This window comes from Zonotrichia albicollis, chromosome 4 (assembly GCF_047830755.1).
Source record: "Zonotrichia albicollis isolate bZonAlb1 chromosome 4, bZonAlb1.hap1, whole genome shotgun sequence".
Lineage (NCBI taxonomy): Eukaryota > Metazoa > Chordata > Aves > Passeriformes > Passerellidae > Zonotrichia > Zonotrichia albicollis.
In genome coordinates, this window is record NC_133822.1 from 1,679,320 (window position 1) to 1,692,707 (window position 13,388).

General features: G+C 41.9%; 1 protein-coding gene across 7 annotated transcripts in view; it reads right to left on the minus strand.

Moving 5' to 3' along the window:
• Positions 1–13,388, minus strand: part of FBH1 (F-box DNA helicase 1) — a 53,492-nt gene that overhangs the window by 39,998 nt on the left and 106 nt on the right. For all 7 annotated transcript variants that reach the window (XM_074540346.1, XM_074540345.1, XM_074540347.1 and 4 more), the window contains exons 2-6: positions 11,372–11,535; positions 9,170–9,642; positions 8,440–8,570; positions 2,450–2,579; positions 694–884 (exon numbers count right to left, since the gene is read on the minus strand). In XM_074540346.1, the coding sequence (XP_074396447.1) occupies positions 694–884; positions 2,450–2,579; positions 8,440–8,570; positions 9,170–9,642; positions 11,372–11,534 (1,088 nt within the window). In that variant the 5' untranslated portion in view covers position 11,535. The remainder of the gene's footprint in view (positions 1–693; positions 885–2,449; positions 2,580–8,439; positions 8,571–9,169; positions 9,643–11,371; positions 11,536–13,388) is intronic.

Below are 13,388 nucleotides of genomic sequence, written 5' to 3' on the forward strand. Positions count from 1 at the left end.
ACCCTGGGATGGAATGGGAAGCTCCTGACCTGTTGGACATGGGAATGCTCCTGTCCTGCTGGGAATTGAAGGGATTTGAAACTCAAATTTGGAGAGATCTCAGAGCCTCTTGCAGGGCCTGCAGGGGCTCCAGCAGAGCTGCAGAGGGACTGGGGACAAGGCCTGCAGGGACAGCACCCAGGGAATGGCTCCCACTGCCAGAGGGCAGCCATGGGTGGCATCTTGGCAATGAGCAATTCCTGCCTGGGCTGGCATTGCCAGAGCAGCTGGGGCTGCCCCTGATCCCTGCAGTGCCCAAGGCCAGGCTGGAGCAGCCTGGGATGGTGGGCTTGGAATGGGATGGGCTTGAAGGGCCCTTCCCACCCAAACCATTCTGGCATTTGGGACACTCAGAATCCATCCCCAGGGATTTTTATGGAAGTTGGGGATGGCAAAGGGAAGGGAGACCCTTCCTGGAGTGCTGAGATTGCCAGTGAAGCCCCCAGAGCCCAAAATCCCTTCCTGGAGAGGAGTCGGGGTGGGGATGGATCCAATGCCAGGCTGGGAGAGCTGGGAATGGAGGGAATTCCCTGGAGAGGGAGCCTGGGCTGGGATTTTGGGAAGGGATTCCCAGAGCAGCTGGGGCTGCCCCTGATCCCTGCAACATCCAAGGCTGGATTGCAGCACCCAGGGCTGGAATGGGAAGCTGCTGACCTGTGGGAGATGGGGATGCTCCTGTTCCTCATGGCCAGCAGCAGCGTGGCCATGCAGTGCAGCACCTCGGTGACCTCCAGCAGGGCCAGCTCCGAGCAGGGACTCTGGAAACATTGCAGCAGCCTCTGGATGTCCCCAACGCCATCAGAGAACAGCACCATGACAGCAAACGTGGCCCACATCTTCTCTGCCTGGGCAAGCACAAGGGAAACACAGCAAACAGCTTGGAGCTTTCAGGGAAATCTCACTAGGAGCTGGAAAAATTCAGTGAGGAGCTGTTACATCCTAAATTGATCCCTTGTGAGGGCTGAGCTAGGAGAGAGGCTGGGCAGAGCTCCAGAGTAAAGCAGGGATTTATGGAAAGGATCCATGGATGCCCCTTGGGCAGCACCAGAGCCCAGCCAGGGCTGCACCCAAGATGACCCAAAATGGTCCCAAAATGCTCAACCAGTCATGGGGTCTCTCATTTGATCAGTTCCATTTGCCCCTTGCAGTTCATTGTCCCATCCCAGCTTCAGCCCAGGCAGTCCCACCCTGCTTGTTTGGGGTTTGTGCTCCTGGGCTGGGATTTGGGGCATTTGTCCTTGGTGCCCAGCTGGGGCAGGAATTGTTTTGGAGCACCAAGCACTTGAACAATTCCTTGGGGCAGGAATTGTTTTGTCTCCTGCTCTGTGCACACAGCTCACCATCCCTGAATATGGAGCCCACACACTAAAGCAGCACAGAATACAAAATATAAAAGCCAAACCTGAGCCAATCACTGCCAGCCCAAATGATCCCAAATAACACCCAGAGGGAGGAGTTTGGGACACAGGAGGGCACAGTGACCTCAGACAAGTTTCAGGATGGGTGACAAAAGGAGGAGCACATCCCACATGTGCATCCTGTTCAGTTTTATCCATCCAAATTCATGGGAATGGCACAAAGGAAAACCTGGGGCTGCCCAGAAATGTGGGCCTGAGATGCCAGGGCATGGTGAGTGCCTGCAGAGGAGCTGCCTGTTCCCAAACCCCTTTCTGTGGGATTCAGGGATCATTCCTTCCTGAGGAACCAAACCCCATCCAAACAGAATTCCTCCAAATCCATTTGGTGACAAGAAACACCACAGAGAGAGGCTTGGGGGACGCTGCAGGAATGAGTTAAAAAAAAAACAAAACAACCCAGAAATTCCTGCCTTGGGGCAGGAATTGTTTTGTCTCCCTGCTCTGTGCACACAGCTCTCCATCCCATAATATGCAGCCCACACACTAAAGCAGCACAGAATATAAAATAGAAAAGCCAAACCTGAGGCATCACTGCCAGCCCAAATGATCCCAAATAACACCCAGAGGGAGGAGTTTGGGACACAGGAGGGCACAGTGACCTCAGACAAGTTTTGGGATTGGTGACAAAGGGAGGAGCACATCCCACATGTGCATCCTGTCCAGTTTTATCCATCCAAATTTATGGGAATGGCACAAAGGAAAACCTGGGGCTGCCCAGAAATGTGGGCTGAGGTCAGACCCCAGGGCATGGTGAGTGCTGCCTGTTCCCAAACCCCTTCCTGTGGGATTCAGGGATCATTCCTTCCAGCTGAGGAACCAAACCCCATCCAAACAGAGCTCCACAATTCCTCCAAATCCATTTGGTGACAAGAAACACCACAGAGAGAGGCTTGGGGGACACTGCAGGAATGTGTTAAAAAAAAAAAAAAAAACAACAAACAGAAATAAGAGCGAAATAAAAGAAATAAAAAAGAAATAAGAGTGAAACTCACCCCAGGCTTGCTGAGCAAATCTGGGAATTTGCTGAGGACACAGAAGTGAGCCTTTGGGAAGAGGGGATGGGTTGCCAAGAGCTGGAGGAGCCTGCTGGGATCCAGCCTGGCTCCCGTGGATGCCACCAACCTGTGAGGGAGCAGAAACTGGGATTTACTGGCCCAGCAACCTGGGGCTGAGCTGGAGAATTTGGCTTGAAGGAAAAAAAGGCCATGAAAATATAAAGCTGATTTATAAAAGGCAGCTGTGAGGAGCAAACCCTCAAAGGCTGGTTCTGGAAACAACAAGATTCTCAGGCACGTTTATGCAAACAGCAGAAGTCAAAATTTTTCTTAAGTTTACTCTTCTCATGAACACACTGATGGCTCCATCATAATTATTCTTGAATCTTCTCACCACCTGAACACACCCATATTAATAATTATACTTAATTCTTAAATTTGCCCTTCACCTGAACACACTGATGTCTCAATCATAATTCCTCTTGAATCTTCTCTCCATATAAACACACTCATATTAATAAGAATTGTACTTTAGTCTTAAATCTGCTGTTCACACACTGATGCCTCAATCACAATTGTACTTTATTATACATAATATACATATATATTTATTATATATAATATTATAATATATTTATATATATAGTTATACTTTATTTTCAAATCTGCTCTCCATCTAAACACACTGATGCCTCAATGATAATTTTTCTTGAATCCTCTCCACTTGAATACATTCATATTAATAATAATTATATTTTATTTTTAAATCTTCTCTCCACCTGAACACACTGATGGCTCCATCATAATTATTCTTAAATCTTCTCTCCACCTGAACACACTCCTATTAATAAAAATTATACTTTATTCTTAAATCTGCCGTTCACACTCTGATGCCTCAATCACAATTGTACTTTATTATATATATTTATTTACTATATACAATATTATATTTATATATATAGTTATACTTTATTTTCAAATCTGCTCTCCATCTAAACACACTGATGCCTCAGTCATAATTATTCTTGAATCCTCTCCACTTGAATACATTCATGTTAATAATTATATTTTATTCTTAAATCTTCTCTCCACCTGAACACACTGATGCCTCAATCATAATTGTACTTTATTATATATAATATATATATTTATTATATATAATATATTTTATATATATAGTTATACTTTATTTTCAAATCTGCTCTTCACCTGAACACACTGATGCCTCAATAATTTTTCTTGAATCCTCTCCACCTGAATACATTCATGTTAATAATAGTTATATTTTATTCTTGAATCTTCTCTCCACCTGAACACACTGATGCCTCAATCATAATTGTACTTTATTATATATAATATATATATTTATTATATATAATATATTTTATATATATAGTTATACTTTATTTTCAAATCTGCTCTCCACCTGAACACACTGATGCCTCAATAATAATTATTCTTGAATCTTCTCTCCACTTGAACACACTCCTATTAATAAAAATTATACTTTATTCTTAAATCTGCAGTTCACACACTGATGCCTCAATCATAATTGTACTTTATTATACATAATATACATATATATTTATTATATATAATATTATATTTATATATATATAGCTATACTTTATTTTCAAATCTGCTCTCCATCTAAACACACTGATGCCTCAATCATAATTTTTCTTGAATCCTCTCCACCTGAATACATTCATGTTAATAATTGTATTTTATTCTTAAATCTTCTCTCCACCTCAACACACTGTCTCAATCATAATTATTCTAAAATTTTCTCTTCACCTGAACACACTGATGTCTCCATCATAATTATTCTTAAATCTTCTCTCCACCTGAACACACCTATATTAATAATTATACTTAATTCTTAAATTTGCCCTTCACCTGAACACGCTGATGGCTCCATCATAATTATTCTTAAATCTTCTCTCCACCTGAACACACTCCTATTAATAAAAATTATACTTTATTCTTAAATCTGCTGTTCACACACTGATGCCTCAATCATAATTGTACTTTATTATATATAATATTATAATATATTTATATATATAGTTTATTTTCAAATCTGCTCTCCAACTAAACACACTGATGCCTCAATCATAATTTTTCTTGAATCCTCTCCACTTGAATACATTCATATTAATAATAATTATATTTTATTCTTAAATCTTCTCTCCACCTGAACACACTGATGCCTCAGTAATAATTCTTCTTGAATCTTCTCTCCATATAAACACACTTGTATTAATAAAAATTATACTTTATTCTTAAATCTGCTGTTCACACACTGATGCCTCAATCACAATTGTACTTTATTATATATATTTATTTATTATATATAATATTATATTTTTTATATATAGTTATACTTTATTTTCAAATCTGCTCTCCATCTAAACACACTGATGCCTCAATAATAATTTTTCTTGAATCCTCTCTCCACTTGAATACATTCATGTTAATAATAATAATATTTTATTCTTAAATCTTCTCCCCACCTGAACACACTATTAATAAAAATTATACTTTACTCTTAAATCTCCTGTTCACACACTGATGCCTCAATCACAATTGTACTTTATTATATATAATATATATATATTTATTATATATAATTTATAATATATTTTTATATATGTAGTTATACTTTATTTTCAAATCTGCTCTCCATCTAAACACACTGATGCCTCAATGATAATTTTTCTTGAATCCTCTCCACTTGAATACATTCATATTAATAATAATTATATTTTATTCTTGAATCTTCTCTCCACCTAAACACACTGATGCCTCAATCATAATTCTTCCTGAATCCTCTAATCCTGAACACACTCACATTACTAATTATACTTAATTCTTAAATTTGCTTTTCACCTTACACTGTGATGCCTCAATAATAATTCTTCTTGAATCTGCTCTTCACCTGAACACAGATGCCTCAATAATAATTATATTTCATTCTTAAATCTGCTCTTCACCTGAACACACTGATGCCTCAATAATAATTCTTCTTGAATCTTCTCTCCACCTGAACACACTCCTATTAATAAAAATTATACTTAATTCTTAAATCTGCTGTTCACACACTGATGCCTCAATCATAATTGTACTTTATTATATAATATATATATTTATTGTATATATTTTATATATATAGTTATACTTTATTTTCCAATCTGCTCTCCACCTGAACACACTGATGCCTCAATCATAATTTTTCTTGAATCCTCTCCACTTGAATACATTCATGTTAATAATAATTATATTTTATCCTTAAATCTTCTCTCCACCTGAACACACTGATTCCTCAATCATAATTGTACTTTATTATATATAATATATATATTTATTATATATAATATAATTTATATATATAGTTATACTTTATTTTCAAATCTGCTCTCCACCTGAACACACTGATGCCTCAACAATAATTCTTCTTGAATCTTCTCTCCATATAAACACACTTGTATTAATAAAAATTATACTTTATTCTTAAATCTGCTGTTCACACACTGATGCCTCAACCATAATTGTACTTTATTATATATTATATATATAATATTATAATATATTTATATATATAGTTTATTTTCAAATCTGCTCTCCATCTAAACACACTGATGCCTCAATAATAATTTTTCTTGAATCCTCTCCACTTGAATACATTCATGTTAATAATTATATTTTATTCTTAAATCTTCTCCCCACCTGAACACACTCCTATTAATAAAAATTATACTTTATTCTTAAATCTGCTGTTCACACACTGATGCCTCAATCACAATTGTACTTTATTATACATAATATACATATATATTTATTATATATAATATAATATATTTTTATATATGTAGTTATACTTTATTTTCAAATCTGCTCTCCATCTAAACACACTGATGCCTCAATAATAATTCTTCTTGAATCTTCTCTCCATATAAACACACTTGTATTAATAAAAATTATACTTTATTCTTAAATCTGCTGTTCACACACTGATGCCTCAATCACAATTGTACTTTATTATATATAATATATATATATTATATATAATTTATAATGTATTTTTATATATATAGTTATACTTTATTTTTCAATCTGCTCTCCATCTAAACACACTGATGCCTCAATCATAATTTTTCTTGAATCTTCTCTCCACCTGAACACCCTGATGCCTCCATCATAATTACACTTTATTTTTAAATCTTCTCTGCACAAACACAAATCAAATTAAACACAAATCTTGTGTTTAATTCTAAGTTTTGGCTTATAAAAAACCCAGAGTTCTGAGGGTTTTTGTCATTTCAGGTTCCAGCACTGTGGATGTGGCACTTGGGGAGTGCTGGGAATGGTGGGATCCAGATCTTTCCCACCCTAAAGAATTCCATGATTGCAGGATCTTGTGTAGTTTTGTACCTCTTTTTAGTGGTTTTTCCTATTAAAATCACTTCTCAATAATTTTTCCTGCAAAAATTAAAATCACTTTTAAAATCCCTTTTCCTGCACATTTCCCAGAGGACAAAGATGGAGAATTCCTGCAGGATCTGCTCCACCCTCACCAACTGCTGCTACGTTATTTCTTCTCTATCCTAACCTCTAAAACTTTATTTATTTTAATGTGCCTTTGCCCTAAACCATAAACCCACATTCCTGCTTTTAAATTTGGAATTTTATTCTAAGGTCTCAGATCAAATCTTGTGTTTAATTCTAAGTTTTGGTTTATAAAAACCCAGAGTTCTGAGGGTTTTTGGCATTTTGGGTTCCAGCACTGTGGATGTGGCACTTGGGGACATGGGTGGCCTTGGCAGTGTGGGGAATGGTGGGATCCAGATCTTTCCCACCCTAAAGAATTCCATGATTGCAGGATCTTGTGGAACAGAATAAGGAAAAGTTTTGTACCTCTTTTTAGTGGTTTTTCCTATGAAAATCACTTTTCAATAATTTTTCCTGCAAAAATTAAAATCATTTTTAAAATCACTTTTAAAATCCCTTTTCCTGCACATTTCCCAGAAGACAAAGATGGAGAATTCCTGCAGGATCTGCTCCACCCTCACCAACTGCTGCTACTTCTTATTTCTTCTCTATCTTAACCTCTCAAACTTTATTTATTTTAATGTGTCTCTGCTCTAAAGTATAAACCCACATTCCTGCTTTTAAATTTGGAATTTTATTCTAAGGTCTCAGATAAACTCTTGTGTTTAATTCCAAGTTGTGGCTTATAAAAAACCCAAAGTTCTGAGGGTTTTTGGCATTTTGGGTTCCAGCACTGTGGATGTGGCACTTGGGGAGTGCTGGGAATGGTGGGATCCAGATCTTTCCCACCCTAAAGAATTCCATGATTGCAGGATCTTGTGGAACAGAATAAGGAAAAGTTTTGTACCTCTTTTTAGTGGTTTTTTCCTATGAAAATCCCTTTTCCTGCACATTTCCCAAAGACAAACCTGGCATTTTGAGGTGAGGATATGCAGGACTCACCTGAGCAGCCCCAGCACGCAGCCCTGCTGCCCCTGGGTGATGGAGAATTCCTGCAGGATCTGCTCCACCCTCACCAACTGCTGCTACTTCTTATTACTTCTCTATCTTAACCTCTAAAACTTTATTTATTTTAATGTGCCTTTGCCCTAAACTATAAACCCACATTCCTGCTTTTAAATTTGGAATTTTACTCTAAGGTCTCAGATCAAATCTTGTGTTTAATTCTAAGTTTTGGCTTATAAAAAACCCAAAGTTCTGAGGGTTTTTGGCATTTTGGGTTCCAGCACTGTGGATGTGGCACTTGGGGAGTGCTGGGAATGGTGGGATCCAGATCTTTCCCACCCTAAAGAATTCCATGATTGCAGGATCTTGTGGAACAGAATAAGGAAAGTTTTGTACCTCTTTTTAGTGGTTTTCCCTATGAAAATCCCTTTTCCTGCACGTTTCCCAGAACACAAACCTGGCATTTTGAGGTGAGGATGTGCAGGACTCACCTGAGCAGCCCCAGCACGCAGCCCTGCTGCCCCTGGGGGATGGAGAATTCCTGCAGGATCTGCTCCACCCTCAGCAGGGCTGAGGGCTCCCTCCTCAGGAACTGCTGGTACAGCTTCTTCCAGGGGATGAACTGGAATGGGAAAACAGGAATCACCTCAGGGCATTCCAGAGGGGAGCCAGGGGAAAGGCAGAAATCAGGGATTGGAATGGAAATACAGGAATAACCTCGGGGCATTCCAATGGGGATCCAGGGGAAAGGGAGAAATCAGGCAGGGCATGGATGATCCCATGGGAAGAATGATGGGATTTAAAGGAACAAAGGGAAACAAAGGATGGATGATCCCATGGGATGATTCCAGAACGTTCCTTACCACAGATCTCGGATATGGGGCAACAACTTTTGGTCCAGAAGACCAAAAAGAAGGCAGAAGACCTAAAAATTCGTGGATTTGGGGAAGAATAATGGGATTTACAGGAACAAAGGGAGGCAGGGATGATCCCATGGATTTATCCCAGAGTATTCCTTACCCATGGATCTTGGATCTTTTGGTCCAGAAGACCAAAGAAAAAGGGCAGGAGACCTAAAAATTCACAGATTTTGGGAAGAATGATGGGATTTAAAGGAACAAGGAGGCAGGCAGGGCATGGATGATCCCATGGGAAGAATGATGGGATTTAAAGGAACAAAGGATGGATGATCCCACGGGATGATTCCAGAACGTTCCTCACCCGTGGATCCCGGATTATCTCCCTCCAGCAGCGACACACCAGGCTCAGGTTCTGGTACAGATCCACAACTGGCAGGAAAGCAAAAATATTCCTGAGGATTTCAGGAGGGAGATCCTGCATGGATCCCTGAGGAACCTGCCAGCTCCGTGTGCCCAGCAGCCCGAAGTGGGGATCGGGAAGGGGCTCCACCTCCAGCTCCTCCCATTCCTGCTGGATCCCACCCAGCTCTGGGATCTTCTCCTCAGGTTCCTCCCAGAGCTCCTGCTCGGCTTTGGGAATTGCTCTTTTCCTGGAATGTGCCCTGGGAGGAGGCAGGGAAGGGTAGGGCTGGCTGAAGGAAGCAGGAGCTCCAGGGGAAAAGGGATCCAGGGGCTGCTCCTTGATCCCGCGGCTCCTCGGCATCCCGGCGCCTCCCGCTGGCGGCGACTTCAGCACCCCAAAGAAATCCGAGATCTTCCTCTGCTGGCCCGGGGCTGCACAAAGGGGAAAAGTGGGAATGAGGAAGGATTTGGGGGTTTGGTGGCATTGCAGGCTGGGCAGGGAATGTTCAGTGGGAAGGGAGCTGGGTACAGAGAGGATTGTCAGGAAAATGGGTCTGAATCCCAAATCTCCCAGGAATTCAGGGTGGGTTTGCTGGGGTTTCTGCTCGGCCACAGCTGTGGAGGCAGCAGGATTTGGGCAAGAAAATTAAAACAAAAGAATAAAAAAGAAAATTAAAAAAATAAATGAATAAAGTGAAAATAACATAAATATATAAACCAACACAAAATAGGAAATAAAATAAAAATAATATAAAATTTTAAAAAGCAAAATTCAATGCAACAAATAAAATTAAAAATTAAATAAAATAATTATGTTTTTAAAAAATGAAGTGAATAAAATCACAAAATCTCACAGAGAGGAAATGGGTCAAGGAAACTCTTTTTAATGGAATCCTGGAATGGTTTGGGTGGGGAGGGACCTCAGAGCCAACCCAGTGCCACCCCAGCCATGGCAGGGCCAGCTCCCCCTGTCCCTGTGTGCCCCAGCCCCAGTGTCCAACCTTGGGCACTGCAGGGATCAGGGGCAGCCCCAGCTGCTCTGGGAATCCCTTCCCAAAATCCCAGCCCAGGCTCCCTCTCCAGGGAATTCCCTCCATTCCCAGCTCTCCCAGCCTGGCATTGGATCCATCCCCACCCCGACTCCTCTCCAGGAAGGGATTTTGGGCTCTGGGGGCTTCACTGGCAATCTCAGCACTCCAGGAAGGGTCTCCCTTCCCTTTGCCATCCCCAACTTCCATAAAAATCCCTGGGGATGGATTCTGAGTGTCCCAAATGCCAGAATGGTTTGGGTGGGAAGGGCCCTTCAAGCCCATCCCATTCCAAGCCCACCATCCCAGGCTGCTCCAGCCTGGCCTTGGGCACTGCAGGGACCAGGGGCAGCCCCAGCTGCTCTGGCAATGCCAGCCCAGGCAGGAATTGCTCATTGCCAAGATGCCACCCATGGCTGCCCTCTGGCAGTGGGAGCCATTCCCTGGGTGCTGTCCCTGCAGGCCTTGTCCCCAGTCCCTCTGCAGCTCTCCTGGAGCCCCTGCAGGCCCTGCCCTGTGCTGGCAGCTCTGCCTGGATCCCTCCCTGCTCCAGGGGAACATTCCCAGCTCTCCTGGATCCCTCCCTGCTCCAGGGAACATTCCCAGCTCTCCTGGATCCCTCCCTGCTCCAGGGAACATTCCCAGCTCTCCTGGATCCCTCCCTGCTCCAGGGAACATTCCCAGCTCTCCCTGGATCCCTCCCTGCTCCAGGGAACATTCCCAGCTCTCCCTGGATCCCTCCCTGCTCCAGGGAACATTCCCAGCTCTCCCTGGATCCCTCCCTGCTCCAGGGAACATTCCCAGCTCTCTCAGATCCCTCCCTGCTCCAGGGAACATTCCCAGCTCTCCTGGATCCCTCCCTGCTCCAGGGAACATTCCCAGCTCTCCCTGGATCCCTCCCTGCTCCAGGGGAACATTCCCAGCTCTCCTGGATCCCTCCCTGCTCCAGGGAACATTCCCAGCTCTCCTGGATCCCTCCCTGCTCCAGGGAACATTCCCAGCTCTCCTGGATCCCTCCCTGCTCCAGGGAACATTCCCAGCTCTCTCAGATCCCTCCCTGCTCCAGGGAACATTCCCAGCTCTCCTGGATCCCTCCCTGCTCCAGGGCACATTCCCGGCTGTCCCAGCAGCACCTCTGCGATGTCTCCGTGTGCCGTGGGTGGGATGAAGGCCCCGGTTTCCCCCTCCTCCTCCTCGGGGCAGGCTCAGCGGGTGCCTGAGCGGGGCTGAGCCCTCGGGGCTCCGGGCCAGGGCCGCGCACTCGGGGGCTGTGAGCTGCCGCCGCCGCCGCCACATCCTGAGGGATACAAGAGAAAACAAATGGGAAAAAACAAGATTTTATTTTCTCCTCTGGAATTGTGAGAGGCCGCAGGGCGTCAGCAAGTTATTGTGGAGGGATGGCTTCGTTTGGGTATTTAGGGTATGATTGAGTTGGGGTATATTTAGTTAGGAATTGCATCCCAGCCAGGGGTTCCTAGAGAAGCTGTGGCTGCCTCTTGATACAAATGACAATGTAGATAATATAATATAACATAATATAATACAATATAATAAAATACAATATAATATAATACAATATAATATAGTACAATATAATATAGTGTTATAAATGACAATATAGTTAATATATTATACCATGGTACAAATAAAATTATTCTATAATCATTATAATATTGTAGCTGTAAGTATAATTACTCCATAATTATTATAATATTCTAATTATAATATTACAATATTAGTATAACGTAATATATTATATATAGCCATATAACACTATTACAATATAATAAATTTACATTATTTGCTCATAATAAATATTTTTATATTATAATTATATTATTTATATTAGTATGATAGGGTTATTTATATTATTCTATTATAATATATTATAGTATATTATTCATTATATTATATGATACAATATTATCAATATATGAATGGAGCCATATTATCTATATATAATACTGAAATATTATAGATAAAAATATGTATATTATATAATATATATATATTAAAATATGTATATATAAAACATGGATGTTATATATTATAAAATAATATGTATATGATATATAATATATTGAAATATATATAATCCTCATAAAAAATAAAATAAGCAAATTATTCCCATAAAATAACCAAACCTTACTGGGAATTATTCCCATAAAGTAACCAAAGCTTACTGGGAATTATTGCCATGAAATAACCAAACCTTACTTGGAACAGGCACAAACTCCTCTCTTCTGGCCACCAAAAAAAACCCACAAAATTCCATTTTTTTCCACAAAAAAGCCAAAGCTCCTTTTCAGCTCAGTTCCATGGGGAGCCTGGTTCCCAACATCCCCATTTCCTCAAAATATGGGAAATGAGGGAAATAAAAGGGAAGAAAAAACCAATTCAAGGCACTCCTGAGGTTTTTAGGAATGTGCTGATGGAATTTGGGGCAGGATTTGATGAGCTTTTCCAAGCAAAATCATCCCAGGAATTCTCTTTTAACCCTTTGTCAGCCAAAAGATTCCCTGTTCACTCTCCCATCCTGTTACTCCTCATTCCCAATCCCTCAATCCCAAGGATTCCCCCATTCCCAAAGTGCCCTCAATGCCAAGGGTGCCCTCAGTGCCAACCCCCCAATTCCAAGGATTCCCTAATCTCCAAGGAATTCCCTTTTAACCCCTTCTCAGCCAAAAGATTCCCTGTTCACTCCCCCATCCTGTTACCCCTCATTCCCAATCCCTCAATCCCAAGGATTCCCCCATTCCCAAGGGCACCTCACGCCGAAGGAGCCCCCATTCCCAAGGACCCCTCAATGTCCAAGCTTCCCCGCAGTGCCCAAACCCCCTTCAATCCCAAATCCCCCCTCATTTCCAAGGGTGCCCTCATTCCCAAACCCCTCAATTCCAAGGATTCCCCCATTTCCAACGGTGCCCCCAACGCCAAAGGAGCCTCCATTCCCAAGATCCCCTGCAGCGCCAAAAAGCCCTTTGAATACCAATCCCCCGCCTTTGCCAAGGGTGCCCTCAGTGCCAATCCCTCAGTTCCAAGCATTCCCTCATTCCCAAGGGCTCCGCATTCCCAAACAAACGCCATTCCCAAGGAAACCCCCTCCCCGTCCCCCCCCACGTTGCCCCAAAATGGTCGCGCCCTCCTCAC